The sequence below is a fragment of the Thunnus maccoyii genome, chromosome 22 (assembly GCF_910596095.1).
Source record: "Thunnus maccoyii chromosome 22, fThuMac1.1, whole genome shotgun sequence".
NCBI classification, from domain to species: Eukaryota; Metazoa; Chordata; class Actinopteri; order Scombriformes; family Scombridae; genus Thunnus; species Thunnus maccoyii.
The window spans coordinates 18301744-18320894 of NC_056554.1; the positions used below are offsets into that span (position 1 = coordinate 18301744).

Genomic DNA, 19151 nt, shown 5'->3' on the forward strand with positions numbered 1-19151 from the left:
TTATCTGTGTGAGTCAAAACAATAAACACAATACTTTAAAGTATATATTTACTCATATCTGACCTCTCATATTACAGCACATCACATTCAGAATGGGAAAAAGCCTTCTAATAAGTTCCAATAATTCAATATTTTTTAATTAATTACATCATTTCTGTGGCTCCATATTTTACAATTTACAAAAATACATTTTCGGCAAAGTCTTACCTCTCCTGTTGATCAAACCTTCCACACCCAACTCTGGAAGTTTGAACTTTGGACACTTAGTTGTGTGTTGCAAACATGTATGCAGATTTTTGTCACTTTTTCATGTCATTTCATGCAAAACTCAACCAGTAGTGAGGAAGACCCAGGTGCTGATTTGGTTGCCAGTGGTCCTTTGACATCATGTGGCTGAACAAGCTCATTTGGTTTCCCACCTTTGTGTTTGTGTTGTTTGTCAGCAGTGTTGCTTTGAAAGTCTTACCTGGCTTGCTCTTAGATTATAAAGTAAACTTTTTTTGTGGTGTTCAGGAATACCATGATAAAACTGCACTTTATAAGAAAAAATAATGTCAAATTCAATGATTGTGTATTGCTTTATTGCTGTTATTTGTGTACACTTTCATTTGATGCTACTGACAAGTCCAAGTTCTTACCAAGAAAATATGTACAATATATGTACTGTATAAGCAAAGTAGATACAACAGAAAATAGACAGCAGATGTTTAAGAAAAATTATCTGAGGATTAATTTTGTTATCAAACTTTACTAAAAACGTTATCAAGAAAAATCTGTTTTTATGCCAAATTCCAAAAGTTGTTTTGTTATGCAAGCATGACTCTGTAAATTTCAGTTTTGTAAACTCTTTCAAATATATTTATTATCATGCACATCCATTGTTGTCACAAATAATTTAATTTTTTATGTATGGTTGGTGGATTAGAAAAAAAAGTGCAGATTCACACTGATTCACAGTGCATTCACCATAGTGACAAATGAATGTAACTGAATAAACTTAAAGTTTATTTACTGTTAAATATGATATCAGTTCTCTGGCCCACCAGCAGCCTAAAATCACATGAAAAGATAGAAAAATATGTTTTAGTGTGTCTCTGTACTTTCTGATTTCCCTACTGAATCTTAAATCTTTAAAAACATGTCACCAATACATAGTTTATGTTATTTTAAATAAATAAATAATTCCCTAAAACAGCTGGGCGCTGTAGTTTTTATCAAACTTTACTCAAACAGAGGCAAGTTATGAATTTGTGGGGGACTATTTTCAGCTGTGGATTAATACACATATGGCGCTCTAGTGAGTATTTACTGCAGCAGGATGGTGTATGTGTGAATGACTAAAAAATAAACTTCATGTTCATGTTAATGAAGGAAGATGTCACCCAGTGCAACAGTGTGGTTTACTGACATGTTTTTGGACAACAATGGAGCCATATGACACAGAAGAATAAGCTATATGAGGCTTTGTACACACAGGAAATATATGTTAATTCATTGCTGGTTTAGGTGTTTTTGTGGGATTTGTTGAGTATAAGAAATATACAGAATGTCACCAGCCTCATCTTTTAACTTGCTATTTAAAATTCCCAACTGAGGCATCAAAAATAGAATGCGTTATAGATTATTATGACCAAATTGTAAAGTTCAAATGCATAAAGTAGAGTTAAAGAGGAGTAAAAACAGTTAGGACATACATTAATTAAGTTGCATGTAATTTTGCTTCTCTAACATGTAACATTAAAGTGTAAAACCAGTTTTAACTCAACTTTTTCAACTTTTTTTGCACAAGGATACATGGTACCACAACATCTGTGAATGCCAAAAATGTAATAATAATCACAACAATAATAATAATGTTGTTATAACTGATTTTATCATGATATCATGGCTTTGCAAAAGAGTGAAATGTATCAACACATGACCAAAGCAGCTGTGCACATGCTTTGCATCCACTTACATGAAATAAACTAAAAAGCAAAGGTTAAAAATACTGCATTTGATCACACTCTATCGTGATCTTACTCTACTTTCCCTGGCCACTCCTCTAGTGCACACAGTCCACTAGTAGGCCACATTCTTCAACCAGTCAGAGTAGCAGGATTCATGTTTCACCTCCCTCCGGTGCCACACACCTGTTGGACAAAAGAGAGAACCATCACACACACTGTGTAGTCTGACTCCCTCCACAGGAAATCATGAGGAACAGCACAGTGAGAACATATATTGGGGTTATGACTGTCTAAAGTGTTGATGGCATTGAATAGAGATGTAGCACTTTTCAAAACAGTAGTTATAACATGCTTTACAGAAAGGACAAAAAAGAAAGGGAATAAGAGAAACAGAGGAGACAACAAACAGTATAAAAACCATCAAGAAAAACCCAAAGAAAATAAGTGAATTTTAAGATTTAACAAGTGCTTCTTGAAGAGGGGAATAAGTTTTAAGAGTGTGACAACAACAATATATTGTAAGGAAAAAATGGAAAATTCAATTTGACATACTGTGCTTCCTTTATTCTCCTCGTTTGTGTGGCCTTCTCCAGACCTCCAGACATCCTCCAGCTGATCTTGATATCACTGATGCCCTTTTTTGTCATCTCTGCCTCCATCTAGGAATCATGCACATACTGTATATAAATATGCACATTTCTTTCACTGATACAACTTCACTAACCACTAATGGAAGAACATGATACAGTGTATCACACTAAAGTGGGAAAATAAAAAGCTTGAAAAGAAAACTACTGTACAGGTTAAAATAAGAAAAATCTTATGGTTGTATAGTGTTGTTACTATATCGCTATGGCTATTTTAAACCTACTAGCACAATAAATAAGTTGTTTAATCACAATTAAAAACACTGCTACTCATATGAGACAGAAGCTTGGTAATCAGCACTTGTGCTTGAATGTCCTTTACTCCATGCCCTCACACAGTGGGTTGAATTAACAAATGCACATATGAAATGTTATCTCAGGAACATTTCTTACCTGTTTCAAGATTTGTTGTTGGATGACAGGGTCACTCATGTCAAAGTCAGACTGGATCCTCACCACAGATTTCTTCTTAAAGATAACTATACAAATTACATACATTTACGTCAGTACTGACCATTTTCCGAAGCATATACACAACAGAAAAATGAAGCAGCTTTTGAGTTTGGTTCATTTCATTGCGCAATAAAATTAATTAACTAACAGAAACTTTATACATGTTTACAATAGATAATATTGTTTATATCTAATGTTTTTCTCTTCATGTGACAAATATATTATGTTTGTCTAAACAATGCTGCAAAGGGCTGCCAATTTATGTAGCTAAAAAAGTGTTTTTAATACAGATTAATTCAACTTGCTATAAAAAATCTTATTTTTTCATTTTCCATGAATGCTGGGCAGGTGGTAACAATAAATAACAGACTGGGATACTGAAGTTGTGAACTTGTGTTATTTATATTACAGTACCGTGACACAGTATGTTTATATTGCAAAGCAGGGTTGCAACTAATGATTGTTTATCATTATCAGTTATCAGATTCCAAGTTGACAATTTAAAAAAATATTTTGTTCAACCAACCAACCCTAAATATATTGACTTTACAGTGTCAAAACTGGAAAAAATAAATAAATAAAAGAAAGAAAAGCCGCAAAGCCTAACATTTGAGAAGCTGTAATCAGCAAATGTTGGACATTTTTGCTTGATAAATTACTTTTTGTCAAATTATTAATCAATTAATTGCTTAAACAGTGATATGGAGCTTACATAAGCTTGTATAACACTTACAGTAGCAGAGAAACATTGATTTAGTGTTGCATGACCTTGCACTCCATTCTCCACCGTTAACATGAGCACAGTTTGGACCCTCTCCTAAACTGTCGGGTTGCCCCTCCTGCCAGTATCTGAATGAGGATTTTCTCCCATCAGACCACTTCCAGGAGTCTTCAAACAGGCCGATCCAGGCCTGCTCTCTTGACGGCACCATGCTCTGGATCTCCTGGTTCTCAGGTAGGTTCCTCACACTGACCAGGTCTGTGTGGTATTGCCTGCAGTAGCGCTGAGCGTCGGTCCAGTTCATTGGTGTTTCCACAAGAATCTTATTCTCTGGCACACCATCTCGGCCTGTCACCACAGAAATAATCATGATGACATACTGTAAATATAATTTTAAAAGTCTGACTGAGCTCAAAGTGGTGCTGTAGTCTAATGTTTTTTCAATATTTATTTAAAGGGCCATAGAATTGGACTTACATGCACACACATCTCACACACACCCAAAAACAAACTTAATAATGAACCTTATCTTTTTTCATCTAAAAATTACATTATTGTTGATTATACCAGTGTTGCAAGTATAGGGACTGTTTAAAATATTTCTCTGTTGGTGCATTCAAGGACACATATCTGAAATTTCATGGCTTTGTACAAAGTCCATGTTATCTTTTTTGTCATTTGGATTAGATTTCCCTGCAACATCATCAGTGTGATGCTTTTTGGTCAACAATAAATTCTTGTGTGCTGTAAATCACCAACAAAAGATTTAAGAAGAGTTCCTGGTTCTAACTGAGTTTTCATGCAACAATAGGCAAACATGGCTATCAGGATAATTATCATTTGACCATTTTGAATGTACAAACAGTGAGTTTCTAAAATAGCACCTGACCACAAGACAAAAATAATACAACAGTATCTCAAGCAAGGTCCCATTTTTGTTGATTTTCATAGTGTGCTCCAACAAACAGAAATCAGTGGCTGCCTGAAAGGGAGGATGAAATCTAAAATCTTATGGTCTGTTTTGGAGAAGCCTTGATAATATCCATGATTTGTAACCATAGAGGTCCTATAAACATGTTGGATATTCCTTGGAGACAACTGAGACCAACAGATACAGGCAGAACGACAATCAACACATTTTGGAAGTAAAGAAATGTAATATGTAAATAACATTACTAATAACATTACCATCAAAGCATAAGAAGACATTCAGTAAGCTGCAGTCCCGGTCTTTCCAGTCCCCCTTGTCTTGAATGACAGCACAGCGCTGAATGTCACTCTCGTTGGGTTCACCTTCACCCCAGTTCCTGAACTCTGCTTCATTATCATTGTAGTAACCCTCATCTGACAGAGACCACTTCCAGGTCACTGCATCTTCATATAGCCCAATCCAAAAGTCGCTAAAATCGTTTTCCATTTTGTTCATGACCTTGTTCATGTCTTGAGCATTGTTGATGGTGGCCAGGTCAGTGTACCGGTCTCTGCAGTAAGTCTGAGCTTCAAACCATGTCTTAGGCTGATCATGAACAAAAATGTAGTCACGACTGCAAGAAGTGGAGGGGCAGTGATCTGTAAAAAATATAATTCAGCAATAATTTGTTTATTATTTGTTAAAAGCATTATGTGGCTATAAAGGATTGGCATGAATGCCTGATGCAAACCTCTTCCAGTGGGTTTGATGAAATCTCATCCATAAGAACACTTTCAATAAATCTAAAAATATGCACCAAACTAGTCTGTTCACTGAACCTACAGACCAAACTCTACATCAAACTACCAGTACGACGGCAAACAAGTACTAATCACATTACTGTAATGAGTAACAAAGAAATGTATTACTGCTCAACACTAGGTATCCATAAGTATAGAATCAGCCACTACCACTACAGTAACCTTGGCAGTGACACTTAAAAACAAGGACTATTCTCAACAAGATAATAATGTAAATGACAGCATCATCTGCAAATGTGATGATTGTCCCATCTCCAGTTGGAATTTTGCACTGTAAGGATTTTGTAAAGCAACATAATCTGATTACCACTGGGCGGAGGCCACTGAGGGACTTTATTTACAGGATTCTCCCAGGTGCTGTAGACCTCCACCTCACACAGAGTTAGTGGTACATCAGGTTGGACTACAGTCACGTAGCGACCCTCAATCCCCCCACAGTCCACGGTGGCGAGAGAATGTGTACGGCTTGGGATGTACCGACAACTGAAAAGTAAAGTGAATTAATATATTAATATATATTATATATATATATATATATTAATAATGCCAACCTGTCATTTTAACCTTTCTATTGGATTTATCCATTTTTGGATCCACTTTTTTTTAAATTTTGTGATGGTTTTACTGTATGTGTGGACTTGGACCTACGGTGTTTACAAGAGACATGACTTTGATATCAAAAGGTCTGATCAGATATCAGAAAAATGGTTGTTGTTCTTAACACCATGTCTATTGGGTACAGTGTGCATTTTAATTTGCAAGTTCACACAAAACTGTGTTTAAAAGTCAAATTTTATGAATACAATTTGAGGTTTTGTCTTCTTCTAAAGAAAATTAAGAGACATAGCAAGAATGATGATTCTTCCTGTAACTTCATATGTAACATCCTATGAATCCTTTCCTAATTCTGGATTGTCATTGCCATTGTTCCGCAGTAAAACTGGTTATGTGCTATAAAATGCATCATTTGGACAGTCTGAAGGCAATGAAAATCCCCCTTCACATGCTCAAACAGTAAGAAATCTTTTCAAAACCAACAATACAACAGTCAGGGACACTTTCAACAGTGACTGGCCCTCCAAGCATCTGTAAAGAAATGAGAGGTGATGTGCCCTCAGAAAAGAGATGAGAAGTCCATGACTAAAATCTGGATTGGGTTCTGAACAATGGCCGATTTCTCCCTATTTTTAAATTAAACACATACCTCTAGTGTTACCTCTAAATTAAGTATGTTTGTGAAGCCTGTTTATTGAGTACCAACAAATGCTTCTTCTGCACCATCCCCTTTTCACTATGAAGACCAGCATCTCTCTGCATCTTCTGTGGGAGATCGTCTGAAAGAATATTTACAATTGGAGGATGTCCAACCATGTTCTGAAAGATCATTATTCACCTTGAATTGTCCACTTGGACCTTAACAATGCAGCAGCCCTTTTTCAAGACAAGTTGAATTATAGTCACATTGTACGGAACCAGTAGATCCACTTTCACCCACTGTCCGGGTTTGTCCTTAGTTGCGCTGCAGGTGGAAATCTGATTACCATCTATGACACTGCTGGCATAACCCGCTGTTCTCCATTTCCTGGAAGATAGAAAAGCCACTCCTCTCAAAGCCACATTGTCTAGTGAGAAGAAAGGAATAAAAGAGGATGAATAACTTTTCTCTGTGTTTTCATGTACAAGAGACAGTAAGAGAAGCAAAGATGAAAACATGGCAGGCCTTTTGTAGTCATTTTTGTTGTCATGCATTTTGTTCTTCCACACAAAAATAGAAATCTATTTTTATTTTAATGTGAATTTTTTCTCTTTTTTGATGGTGTGTGGAGCTTACCAAGCACATGACCATACACGTGTATTTCACAAAAAGACAAAGTCTTCTGTAGTCCAGGAAGGACAACATGAACAAAGCGACCTTCCATTATTCCACATTGGTAGGTGTATTTGCTTTGTCCCTCTGTAATGGAGATGACAGCACACCTGACAGAAGGAGGAAGTATAAGTGAGAAAAAAAGGGAGTCAAAGTGGCTAGTGTGATTTCTCTTTTGTTCCTACTAAGATCACCTTTGGTTTTTGGTTTGCATGCTGAAACCGATGCGGACCTCAGCACGGTTCAGCTCTTCTGAACAGCAGTCTCCAGTGCTGAAGACAGACACCGCAGTTATGCGATAGATATTTCTCAGGTCCACTCGCCACCAGGGGTTGTCTTGCAGTGGGACAGAGGTACAGGTTGGTTTTTGACCCCTTGACCCTGGGCGTTCATCAATGGCCATTTTTGGAGCAGCTGCTCCTGAAACTGGTCCTGAAGACTGCTCAGCTATTCCTCTCGGCGCAATATTAGCTGGCAGGAGTAGCATAGTAATAAAAAGATGAAGAAAATGACTAAGTTATGGAAAACCAAAGCAATCATCTTCCTGCCAAAGTACAGTACAACAATACCAAGAGTCTACGCCCACACTAGCAGCTCTGTGAGGCCATATAGCTCATTGTAAAGAAAACCAAATTGTCTATCCATCCAGTGGTTGTCAAGATATTTCGCTTCAGACCACTAAGGTCAACGTGCTGGTGGAGCTAGCAACAGAAAAGTCAGGGGATAAACAAAGGACACATCATTGGGGAAATATGAATGTCTGTACCAAAATTTGTGCCAATCCATGATGTGGATTTAGAGATATTTCACTGGATAAATGAAAACTTCATGGGGATTCATTTGAGCACTATTTATATCAGTACCAAATTTTAATGCAATCCATCCAATAACTGTCAGCACCAATATCGTCAACCCCAAGGTGGCACTAAAGGAAATGTCAGGGGATCATTGAAGTCATGGCTTCATGCTTTGGGGACTATGAGTGTCTGTACAAAGTTTAATGACAACGGATCCAAACGTTGTTGAAATATTTCAGTCTCAAGCAAAGTGATGAGACACCAATCAGACTGACATTTCCATTCCTCGACCAGGCAGCTAGTGACCAAACACCTAAAACAATAGTGTCTTCTCACCAAACATGCTATTTTAAAGAAAGGATCTTGAGGAGTATAAACTGAATAACATTTTGTGTACTCTGCATCAGCTTAAAACCAGACATAAATGTCTAAAAAATAATATAATTTTAAATCATGAATGCCACACACCAATGAGAGATGAGAGAATTATTTTTGACAGGATTTTATAAAGATTTGAATTTTGGAGAAAATCCTGTTGTCGTTGGGATTCAAGGGACTGATGATTGGCACAAATTTTAGTACAGACATTCATATTTCCCAGCTGATGTGTCCTTTGTTGACTTTCTGCCAGTAGGGGAACCACCGCAAAAATGAATCAACTTCAGATGTCCTTGCTCAGTGTTACGTTACCTCCGCTGACAAGGGCATTAGCATACACTTTGACCTCACAAAGGTGAAGTCTCTTCACTTCTCCGGGGAGGTATATGTTGATGTAACGTCCTTTCATCTTGTTGCAGTTGAAGGTCATGTAAGGGGAATCGTTTATGGTGATGACTGCACACCTGAGAGAGAAGGAGGGGCAGACATTAAAAGAAAAGAAAGAGAAATTTAGTTTTTTAACATGAAGAAGCAGTAAATACAATTAAGTAGTCAGTTTATTAGGTGCAGCTGATTGAAACACTCCTGCAGTAAATCTAGCTTGTATGAAACTTATCAGTTTCCCTTTAAGGTAACTCTTTCGATGTTGTACGGTAGTTGTCCATCCCACAGGATAAAACATTCACAACATCTTCAAATTTAATGCAAAACAATTCAACAGTGACTCAATCTATAGACCCCGCATCAACACCTATCTTAACAGTCTTAAAAAAATTAAGTATTTAAAGAGTACCTAATAAATTGGCAAGTCAGTGCATATTTTGAATTGATGATGATGTCATTTTGCAAATATTTACTGATATGTTGGCATATTGCTTCAGTAAAATTCACTCAGTAGCAGTGTAACCCATTTGCATCACCTGGGATTGTTGTTGCCATTGTTCTCTACTGAGTCACCAATGCGGATTTCAGCCCCATCTATCTCATCAGTACAGCAGTCCGATCTCCGGATGACTTCAACTGATGCAACTGCATAAGGACCTCGCATGTCCAACCTCCACCAGGGGTTGGTCTCGAACAGAGTGGCACTACAGCTTCGAGAGTCATTGTGTGCATTAGGTTCTCCATTAATCACAAAGCTCGGTGGGCAGGAGTTGTTCAAGACTGACGACTGTGTGGCAACTCCACTCAGGGCCACATCAACTGGAGAGTTAGGACAGTGGTAAAGATGACAGTAATCCACCTCGGTAGCAGATATGCAACCAAGTACACGTTTGCAGAGAGGACAATCGTAAACATGATGTAAAATTAAAGGGGGAAAATACAATTTAAAAAAATAATGTCAAGACTATCAGTAACTTATTGTGGTTCATAATTGTTTATTGCCACTAACAAACAATTTTAATACTGATGATTTCCTTACCTGCCTGTTGAGTAACCCTCAAACTGAGGATAGACCCTAAAATAAAGTTTAACACTGACATAAAACTTATAGAACATTGTTAACATACATATACACATGTGTGTGTGTGCACACTGACAAAATAAATACATAAATTTAGGAAAAAAAATGTAAATTATTTTCTTTTTTCCCTCTTTTTCCACACATTCAAAAACATAATAGTATGACTTACCCCAAATAAACATGTATTTCCACTCCATGATCTATAGGAAAATTGTAGGAAATATGTTTTCATTATGCTGTAACACACTGCATGTTTTAAAACCTCTAAATATCAAAAATGAGCTGAGACCCAAAACTTGCCCTTATAATGTTTAGATGTCAACGCACAGCACTAAGTTAAGTTGCTTTTATACACACTACCCTCTACTGGATTCCTGCTGGATGTGTTTTTGAGAATACTGATATGCAAATAAATGCAAACCACCTTCACCTTCAAAATGTGAGTCTGGCTCTAGTGATTCTAAAAAAAACAGCCTTTTGGTGGGTTTGGCAATACCTTTGGTGATTGGCGGTCAGATCAAGTGTGTTTTCATAATACAAAATCAAAGCCCTCATTCAAAATAAAAATGAAGTACAGTATTGACTGTATGGGGCCTGGGCATGTCTAGTCTACTGGAAGGTCATCTACAGTTATAAAACATGTTTTTAAATCTGTCAACATGAAATTGCCCAAAAGTCTGTATAATATTCTAATCATATTATAAATTATTAGAAACACATTTTTCACAGTTTTTTCATGCTGTATTTCTGTAAGTTTGCTATCTTGGTCTACTCTGTACAAACAACATCTATTGCATATCTATTCGTCCTGGGGAGGGAACCCTCCTCTTTTGCTCTTCCTGGTGTTTCTTCTATTCTTTTCCAAGTTAAAGGGTTTTTGGGGGAGTTTTTCCTTATCCAAAGGGTCTGAGGGTCTAAGGATAAAGGATGTTGTATCGCTGTAAAGATTGTAAATCCCCCTGAGGCAAATGTGTGATTTGTGATAAAACTGACTTGACTGGACTGTGTTGAAATGTTAGAAAAAGAGGAGGGGAGGATCGGTTCACTGATCACAGATTGAAGATAATATTGTGCTACCAGTGAATACAAGAGATTATTGTGTGAATTAGTGTGTGCGTATACTGGTCTGTGAGACATTTGGTACTTGATATCTTGACCTCATCTTCCGTCAGAGCAGTTTTACTGATGGTTTTTTTCCTCTTTTTGTTTTTCACTAAATGTATTGATATCTACACAACTTTCAAAACTGTCATATTAGACGGTATGTTATTGTATGTTGGGTTTTTTAAAAAAACATATAATATGTAAAAATATTACCATAATAACTGTTTTGTATTTCAGAACAGATTTTTAATGTAGCTATGTTGGAGATAAATCTCTTAAATTAATGAATATGTATTATATAATAATCAAAAGTGAGTTAGTGTGCAGTGATTTGTAGAAGTGTCACTTTTCCTCGATATAGAGCACTTCTATATGAAGACAAATGTTCAAATTAACCGATATAAAACAGTGAGATCCTAAAATGATCCTTGACGTTGATGAAGTTGGATTTTCTCAGTTTCTCTCTTAAACTCAGCTGGATGTCCTTCATGTGACTTTTCTGCTTGGAGGCTCAATTTTGATTTAATCATTTGATTAGCACATGTGCAAATAAATGGGTGGAGCGCTTTGACTTGCAAACCAACACACCTCAGCTTACAAGGTCAAGTGTACAAATTTTCATTAACTTCGTCATGTTCTTTGGATGTTTTAGGCACTTTAGCTGGCTGCAAAAGAAATTCATCGCAAGGCTGCTATCAAATTTCCCAGTGTTTTACATTGATTTCTTTATTGATTACATCTCAGATTATGTTTCCATAGAATTATTAAAATATTTTAAGTAGACATGATCACAAAAGATGAAAAATCTAAATAAAATCCTGCCTAAAATTCTGTCATCATACTGCTTCACATTTTACTACTTTGTCCATTTCAGTGAATTGTATGAGGTAGATAATTCAGACAGACAAACTGATCAACAAAGGCAAACAAAACAATAATTTCGGATACCCAATGAATTAAATCTTCAAATTTTTTGCTAACAAAGAATGTAGAAAATGTTTAAAACAACAAAAAAAGACCAAAACTGCAATTATCATGGTCTCTTTCTTGTTTTCATGTTTTCTCTCCAGTCCTTGTTCTACTTTATTCCCTCTCCACACGCATCTGTTGCTGAAAAACACACAATACATGAGAACAAATCATTTAGTCACAAACATTGCTGCTGTGAAGTCGACCACAATTATGCTGTTTTGTTTAAAATCCTTACTTCTTTTTTGTGGCCGCGGCTCCACACTTAACGTCCTCCAGTACAGTTTGACATCAGTTAAGCCCTGCGAGTTAAATGCTGCCTCGAGCTAAAGACAAAAAAAAAGGAGAAGAAAGCCGCTGTGTTGCTGTGAGTGCAGTGGAAATATTTCCAAGCAGCTAACTAAACACAGAACAGCGCTGCTTATTGTACCTGCTGTAAGACTTTGTGTCTGATGTTGGGATCTTTCAGGTCAGAGTCAGTCTGAAACTTTATCTTCACGGTTGTCCTTTTCTGAACAGCTGGAAAAAATCACACACTTACATGATATGAAGGACGTAACTTATTAATGGTTAATAAAACTTTTACTAACGTTAAACAGATCAGTTATAAGCCATTAATAAAAAAAGAAACTTGTTGTCCTTTGTTGAAAATCCTCCTTCATCACGTCTTGTTTGGTGTTTTTGACTTTTGCTCTTTAACTCTTGTTTCATGTTGGCAAGATATCTTCATATTGCGGTGCAATGGTTGACTGTAACTAATTATATTTACTGAATTACTATATTTACATACAATTTTAAAGTACTTTTAATTCACTTGAGTGTTTCCATGTTATGTTACAGTACATAATACTTCTACTTTGCTGTATTTAATGAGAAATTTTGCACATTTGCTGTTGTTACTAGTTATTTTGCTGATGGTGATGTGAACTACAACACATATGATGGGCCTATGAAATACACATTATTGCTTACAGATTTATGTATCAGTAATAACAAATACTGCAATGAATACTGCTGTATCACTATTTTTACTTAAATAATACATGTGAATACTTCTTCTTCCACTGCTGCAGACTTACAAGTTTATAAGCAGGTGATATAACAATTAACCTGAACTCAGGTTGATGATACAGTTATCATCAGCCTGCTACATAAAGATGAATCTGAGCATGAGTTTGTCAAATGATGTGATGAGGCCTTTCTCCAATTAAATGCCACAAAGACCAAGGATATGGTCATTGATTTTAGAAGGACATCATCCCACCCACCATCTCAAACCTTCATCACGGGAATTGGGGTTTGTAGATCATTATAAATGTCTTGGAACAATCATTGATAAAAAAACAGAAGTTTGATGCCAATGTGGATGCGGTCTGTAAGAAGGGACAGCAACGTTTGCACTTTCTTAGGAAGTTAAATGCTTTTAATGTAGATAGGAAAATTATGTCTTTGTTTTACAGTTCATTTATTGAATCTGTGATTACTTTTTCTATGATTGCTTGGTATGGTAACTTGAACATCGAGGACAAAAATCACCCTTAGCTATATTGAGAAGGTGGCTGGTAAAGTGATAGTTGTCCCTCAGACCCCCCGATGGCTATCTTTGACCAGCAGGTTCCCACAACGCCAGGTCTATATTAGACTGCACAAACCGGCCCCTTCACTTTGAGTTTGAAACTCTTCCCTCAGGAGTAAAAACTCCTTTGTTCCCTGTGCAATAACCCTGCTTAATTTGCACATGTAATTTAGCATTTTAGAGATTGTTTTGTTGTATTATTGTGTTCTGTATTTCTGTTTTTCTGTTTTTGTCTTTTATTTTTGTTTTTGTACTTGTGTTGTTTGTTTTATCTTGTGCCCCTGACTGCAAGTTTCCCATCTGGGATAATAAAGTGACTGAACTGAACTGAACAGGTTGCAGGTGGAATCATCTACCTGGTCTGATGGTGGTGGGTTCAGTCACTGGAGTTGGTGTCACTTCAGTTATTTCTGTTAGAAAGAGGAAAGAAAGTGAAACACAGATGGGGAGAGAGGGGTTAGACAGTTGTGAGAATTAAAATAGCAACCAGTAACAGTTGTTTATATATGACTTTTTCTCCTTTGTGTGATTTTAACTTTAACTAAGTGGCGCCACCCTCAGGTATCTGTCAACTTCATGACAGTGACCTCACATTTGAAAAAGAAGTTATCTCAAAAATCAAGTCTTTTCTCTCGTGACCTGATCTTGTGACGGTCGTACATGCTTTTATCTATCATCTTTGTTGGATTATTGTAATTCATTGTATTCAGGGATAAGGAGGAATGCTTAGGGAAGGGTTTAACAATTTTGCAAGTCTGTCTAAAAAACAATAATCAGGTGCTCGAATGAACATTGAAATAAGTTTTTCTTGCCGTAATCATTCCTCCTGTTCATACTGACCATTAGAAGATCCCTTCATAATGCACTTACAATGTAAGTGATGGGGGACAAAATCCACAGTCCTCCTTCTGTGCAAAAATGTATTTATATGTTTATCTGAAGCTACTATGAAATTTCAGCTGTCCAAATGAGTCAAATCAAGTAGATATCTTTCAACATTATAGTATTTTTAGTACCAAAGTCCTTCTTTTTGTTACTATACTTCCACCTCAGCTCAACAAGAAAAAACAAAGAGGGAATTTTAATGCTCAAAAGACGTGGCAAAAGAATGTGGCAGATATCCACTTGATATGACTAACTCAGACTGCTGAAGCCTCATATAAGCTTCAGATCAACTTTTAAATGCACTTTTGCACAAACTGACTGCATGGACACTGGATTTTGTGTTTTAATAGCCAGTATGAACAGGAGGGATGATTACAGCAAGGAAAACCTCTTTCAGTGTTCATAGGGACACCTGACTGTTGTTTTAAGACAGACTTGAACAATTGTAAACCTCTCCTTTAAGCCAAAAAACGATAAGTGCTGGACAACTCTGACAAAAGAAGAAAAAAATTAGGAAAGCAAAAGAACATGTATTTGAGCTCACTTTGGCAGAGAATGTTGAATCTGGTGGAACATTTCCAATTGCTCCAACTCCCTTTTTCCATGGTAACACAAGCCTGAGAGTTGTTGACATTATCGGGCTTTAACCACCACCAGTGTCTGAAGGAGGAGCTGCTGCCGTCCGACCACTTCCAGGAGTCTCTGTGCAGGCCAATCCAGGCCTCTTGCACGCCGGTGTTGTTCCACAGTCTATCCCTTACCTCCTCATTCTCGGCTGGACTCCTCACACTGACTAGGTCTGTATGATGCTGCCTGCAGTAGCTCTGAGCCTCAAACCAAGTCTTCTCCTCGGTCACCAGCACATACTGAACCTCTGCATCATCTACATGTAGAGGGGGAAAAAAGGAGAAATATCATAAATCATATCTTCAACTTGTACATACTCATTTTATACATTTTCACACTCATCTGTACAGTGTACTGTTTGGTGTGTTTGTGACAATTCCTCTTAATGCTTATTTGTGCTGAATAACAACTTTCACAATCACATCCCTGCCTTTCATGGTAGGCTAATGTGAAAAATCTGCAGGAATTGTCAGGTTTCATTGACAGTAAAACCAAAAAAAAAACAACAAAGTGATAATAATTTGTAAATAAAAGCAATATTTTTGTTCAAAACAGAATCTCAGAGCAGCAGATTGGTGAGAATGACGTGACTACTGTTGTAATGATGGAATTCGTTTTGAGTAAATGTTAATAGTTCAGCATTCGCCAGGTACCGCTCACCTCTGAAACAAATGAGAGGCATTTTGATGAGCGTGCAGCTGTTGTCCCTCCACAGGCCGTCCTCCATCATGGAGACGCAGTGCTCGGCAGCCCCAGCGTTGTCTGGCTGATTTTCCTGCCAATGTCTATAATCTTCCCCAACACCTGCGTAGAAATGTTCACCCGCCAGAGACCATTTCCAGCCATTGACATCATCGTACAGACCGATCCAGAAGGACTCATCCCAGTTTGTGAGCATATTGTTGATTCTGTCTATGTCGTCCTCAACGTATATGGTGGCGAGGTCACTGTACTGAGCTCTGCAGAAGCTCTGGGCTTCCACCCAGTTCATCTTCAAGTTAGTGATGAGGATGTACTGGTGGATGTAGTATGTGGTGCCTGTATGATAAAGCAATATTAACGCAGTGCTTTCTCTGCTGACCCCAAAGTACAACTCCCTTGGTTGCTTTAATATTTCATGACTTAATTACAAATCATGGATGCTGACATTTTTGCAAATTGTGTTTTGTCATTTCCAGGCAGCCCTATGTTTGCTGTCATTTCTGTATAACTTAAAAATCAATTATGGAGTTTAACTGAATTTAACTGAATAGTCAATCAACAAAAAAAATCTTATCAGTTAACAGTTTTGGTCATTTATTAAGCAAATTTTTGCTAGTTTATGCTTCGCAAATTTGATGATTTGCAGCTTCTCTTTGTTTTATATAATTGTAAACTGAATATCTCAAGTGTTTGGACTGTTGGTCTACTTCACTTTGGGTTCTGGGTAATTGTGATGGGCATTTTTCACAATTTCTCCATATTTATAGAACAAATTATTAATCACTTAGGCAAAAAATAATACGCACCCTGATCAATAATAAAAAATAACTATTAGTTTCACCCCTAATCAATTAAAAGACATCTGGAACCTGTTTATGTTGTGTAATCCATCACAATGAACATGAAGTCTACATTTTTGTTCATGTTACATAATGGTTGCTTGGTGACACTGCATTAATTTAAAACAGTAATGTAATTTAGACCCCAGTTCCATTGTGTGTTAATAGATAATATTCCATACTATACAGAAATTAATAATCACTGAATGTCTGGGATGAAAAAAAAATAATTAAAAATTACAGCAACATAGTTTGTAAAATGATTAGTTGAGATGGGAAGCATAAGTGATTTGTTTGTAAAACAGGCAAAACCATGTTAAAAAATCAGAAGATTTGATATTAAGCAATCTTTTTTAATTAGTATGAGTTGTATTACTAGCAGAAATAATAGTATAGTAATAATAGTAATAGTAGTTTTGTGAAGTCTTACAACTACACCTGCCCCATATTACTCTTTTTTTTTTTTTTTTTTGTTTCCAAAATTGCATGACAAGCTGAAGTTCAAGTTAGCACAAAGACATATTTTCTTACCAAACTGGTGTGTGACCTCCATAATGATAAAAAGTGTCCCTGTGAATTAGAAGCAAAAAGCAACATAAAATTTTTACAAAAGTTTTACATGCAGGCAAAAACAGACAAATGATTAAATTATACATTTTTAGTATAATGTAAACATTTTTGGATCAAAGTTGCTAATGAGAGCAGATTACAAACCAAAGAAAAGCAGTTTCAGACCTCCCTCCATGATCTGCAGTTATGAGACAAATTCCACATATGTGAATCACAAAATCTATTGGTTATTTTTTAAATGACTGAAAAACAAATACCAGTAAACAAAATGCTGCAGTACTTCTGTAAGTGCAGTCTTACCTCCTGTCTTTGTGTCCTCACTTGGTAGAAAATTTACTCGAGCATCTCCTTCACTGTCACTGAGTTTGGATACTAAATGGTCCATGACCCGAAGTAAGTGGTTGTGTGTTTTTGTTAGTATAGTTCTCTTTGTGAGAACCATTTTTACCAGTTAAACCAGTTTTAGATGTTTACATGGAGGTTTGTGCAAAAATGAGGACACTTTGGATGGAGTGAAGAAAGATAAAAGATAAATTCAGGGCATATGGGGAATTAACGCAGTGTCTGTTCTTGTGATTTTGTGAGGACCAACATGACTTTTAGACCTTTTTTTGGGAACTGAGTTTAGCCAGTCTTCACTTTTTCATATGAATGTTATGGGTTAAAGTTTAGTTTTAGGATTAAAGTTAGAATAAATTCAGGTTAAGTTTAGGGTAAGGGTTGGGGTTTAGCATTGATACGTCAATGATGTCACAAGTCTGCACAAGTACAGAAGTACAAACATGCTTATGTGTGTGTGGACAAGAGACATCCATATATTTTGGTTTGCAGTAGACCACTGCAATGTGTACATGATGTCTGGACAGGACATTTGGTTACTGTCGGTTAATGTTTGTCTGAGTTTGGGAGGCGAGTCAAAACTACAAATTCTGTTTTGAAAAGCCCAGGTGAGCTGCTTGCTTGTACAGTGCACATTGTCTTCCTTTTACCCACTTTATAAAAGAGAAGAATTCAAAAATATTTTATTTTCTCCAAACAACTGATGACAGAAGGAAGAGAATAAATGGAATAAGAACAATGGTCATAATGTTTTAATTAAATAAATTAAATAATGTAATAATCAGACAAGACAAATAAAAATCAAATTAAATATTACACATCTATAAACATGAGTCTTGGCTAAACTGAGCAGTGCAGGCAGGCTGTTCAGGTTGTACTGAGGGATTACGTCATCATTAATATACATTAGCAAAGGGGTCTGACTCTGATGAGCCGCCAAAGCACAGGGGAAAAACTTTTGAGTGGATTGTTGTTATAAAATTTTGTACAGTTTTGTACATTTGACACCCCCAGAGGATGACACCTACTGACTTTAGAGATCCTCTGACTTCCCCTGTAGGTATGTTAATTTTAAGATTGATTATAATAAATTTGGTGATCTCCTGACTTTTCCACAAGTGCCATGATTACAGTCAGTCAATAGCTGCAAAACTAATTACATTCCCATCAGCCTACTAAATATGGGATTAAATTTGTGTCACAATAATTGAACAAAATTTCCCAAGAATAAAACAACAGATAAAATGAAAATGAAGATGTATAAATATAAATTGAAAGCAAAAAAAAGACCTTAAAGGCAGAACTTACAACAAAACTATACGCTGCTTACTTTTTCTGTTTTAGTTCTGACACAAACCTCACAAAGCACTCTAGTTTTATTGTAAATTTCACCTTCATGGTCATTTTTTTTGCTTTCAATTTAATTTTATTCACTTTCAATTAAATTTCTTTGTTAGATTTTGTTCAATCATTTTGAGACAAATTTAATCCCATACTAACAAACTGTCCACGGGTAGTTTGAGTGCGTGTGA

General features: G+C 36.4%; 3 protein-coding genes across 3 annotated transcripts; all 3 read right to left on the bottom strand.

The window, feature by feature from the left end:
* Window positions 1-1961: 1961 nt before the first annotated feature.
* Window positions 1962-7771, bottom strand: LOC121889964. The gene is made up of 9 exons (XM_042402207.1): window positions 7563-7771; window positions 7333-7478; window positions 6970-7123; window positions 5809-5984; window positions 4959-5339; window positions 3783-4118; window positions 2990-3075; window positions 2502-2608; window positions 1962-2132 (listed from the first exon to the last, which is right to left on the bottom strand). The coding sequence occupies exons 1-9, from the start codon at window positions 7769-7771 to the stop codon at window positions 2102-2104; spliced, it is 1626 nt and encodes a 541-aa protein (XP_042258141.1). The 3' UTR covers window positions 1962-2101.
* Window positions 7772-8826: 1055 nt separating this feature from the next.
* LOC121889965 (fucolectin-5-like) lies at window positions 8827-10205 on the bottom strand. The gene is made up of 3 exons (XM_042402208.1): window positions 10178-10205; window positions 9464-9746; window positions 8827-9007 (listed from the first exon to the last, which is right to left on the bottom strand). The coding sequence occupies exons 1-3, from the start codon at window positions 10203-10205 to the stop codon at window positions 8827-8829; spliced, it is 492 nt and encodes a 163-aa protein (XP_042258142.1).
* A 1950-nt stretch (window positions 10206-12155) lies between these two features.
* On the bottom strand, window positions 12156-15866 carry LOC121890145 (C-type lectin BfL-1-like). Its single transcript, XM_042402431.1, has 6 exons — window positions 15830-15866; window positions 15087-15425; window positions 14014-14067; window positions 12512-12600; window positions 12320-12407; window positions 12156-12222 (listed from the first exon to the last, which is right to left on the bottom strand). Exons 1-6 carry the CDS (start codon window positions 15849-15851, stop codon window positions 12191-12193), a joined length of 624 nt encoding a protein of 207 aa, XP_042258365.1. The 5' UTR covers window positions 15852-15866; the 3' UTR covers window positions 12156-12190.
* Between the last annotated feature and the right edge of the window lie 3285 nt (window positions 15867-19151).

What these genes read in the sequence shown, in the direction of transcription:
- LOC121889965 (XM_042402208.1), bottom strand. Translation starts at nt 10,205, where the DNA reads ATGGAGTGGAAATACATGTTTATTTGGG. An exon ending in GAAATACATGTTTATTTGGG is followed by an intron (nt 9,747 to 10,177) that starts GTAAGTCATACT and finishes CTAACTCTCCAG; the next exon opens with TTGATGTGGCCCTGAGTGGA. An exon ending in AATGGCAACAACAATCCCAG is followed by an intron (nt 9,008 to 9,463) that starts GTGATGCAAATG and finishes CTTCTCTCTCAG; the next exon opens with GTGTGCAGTCATCACCATAA.
- LOC121889964 (XM_042402207.1), bottom strand. Translation starts at nt 7,771, where the DNA reads ATGGCCATTGATGAACGCCCAGGGTCAAGGGGTCAAAAACCAACCTGT. An exon ending in CGTGTATGGTCATGTGCTTG is followed by an intron (nt 7,124 to 7,332) that starts GTAAGCTCCACA and finishes TCTTCTCACTAG; the next exon opens with ACAATGTGGCTTTGAGAGGA. An exon ending in TCAGTGGCCTCCGCCCAGTG is followed by an intron (nt 5,340 to 5,808) that starts GTAATCAGATTA and finishes TATTTTTTACAG; the next exon opens with ATCACTGCCCCTCCACTTCT.
- LOC121890145 (XM_042402431.1), bottom strand. Translation starts at nt 15,851, where the DNA reads ATGCCTCTCATTTGTTTCAGAG. An exon ending in GCCTCTCATTTGTTTCAGAG is followed by an intron (nt 15,426 to 15,829) that starts GTGAGCGGTACC and finishes CTCTACATGTAG; the next exon opens with ATGATGCAGAGGTTCAGTAT. An exon ending in GCCGCGGCCACAAAAAAGAA is followed by an intron (nt 12,223 to 12,319) that starts GTAAGGATTTTA and finishes TGTGTTTTTCAG; the next exon opens with CAACAGATGCGTGTGGAGAG.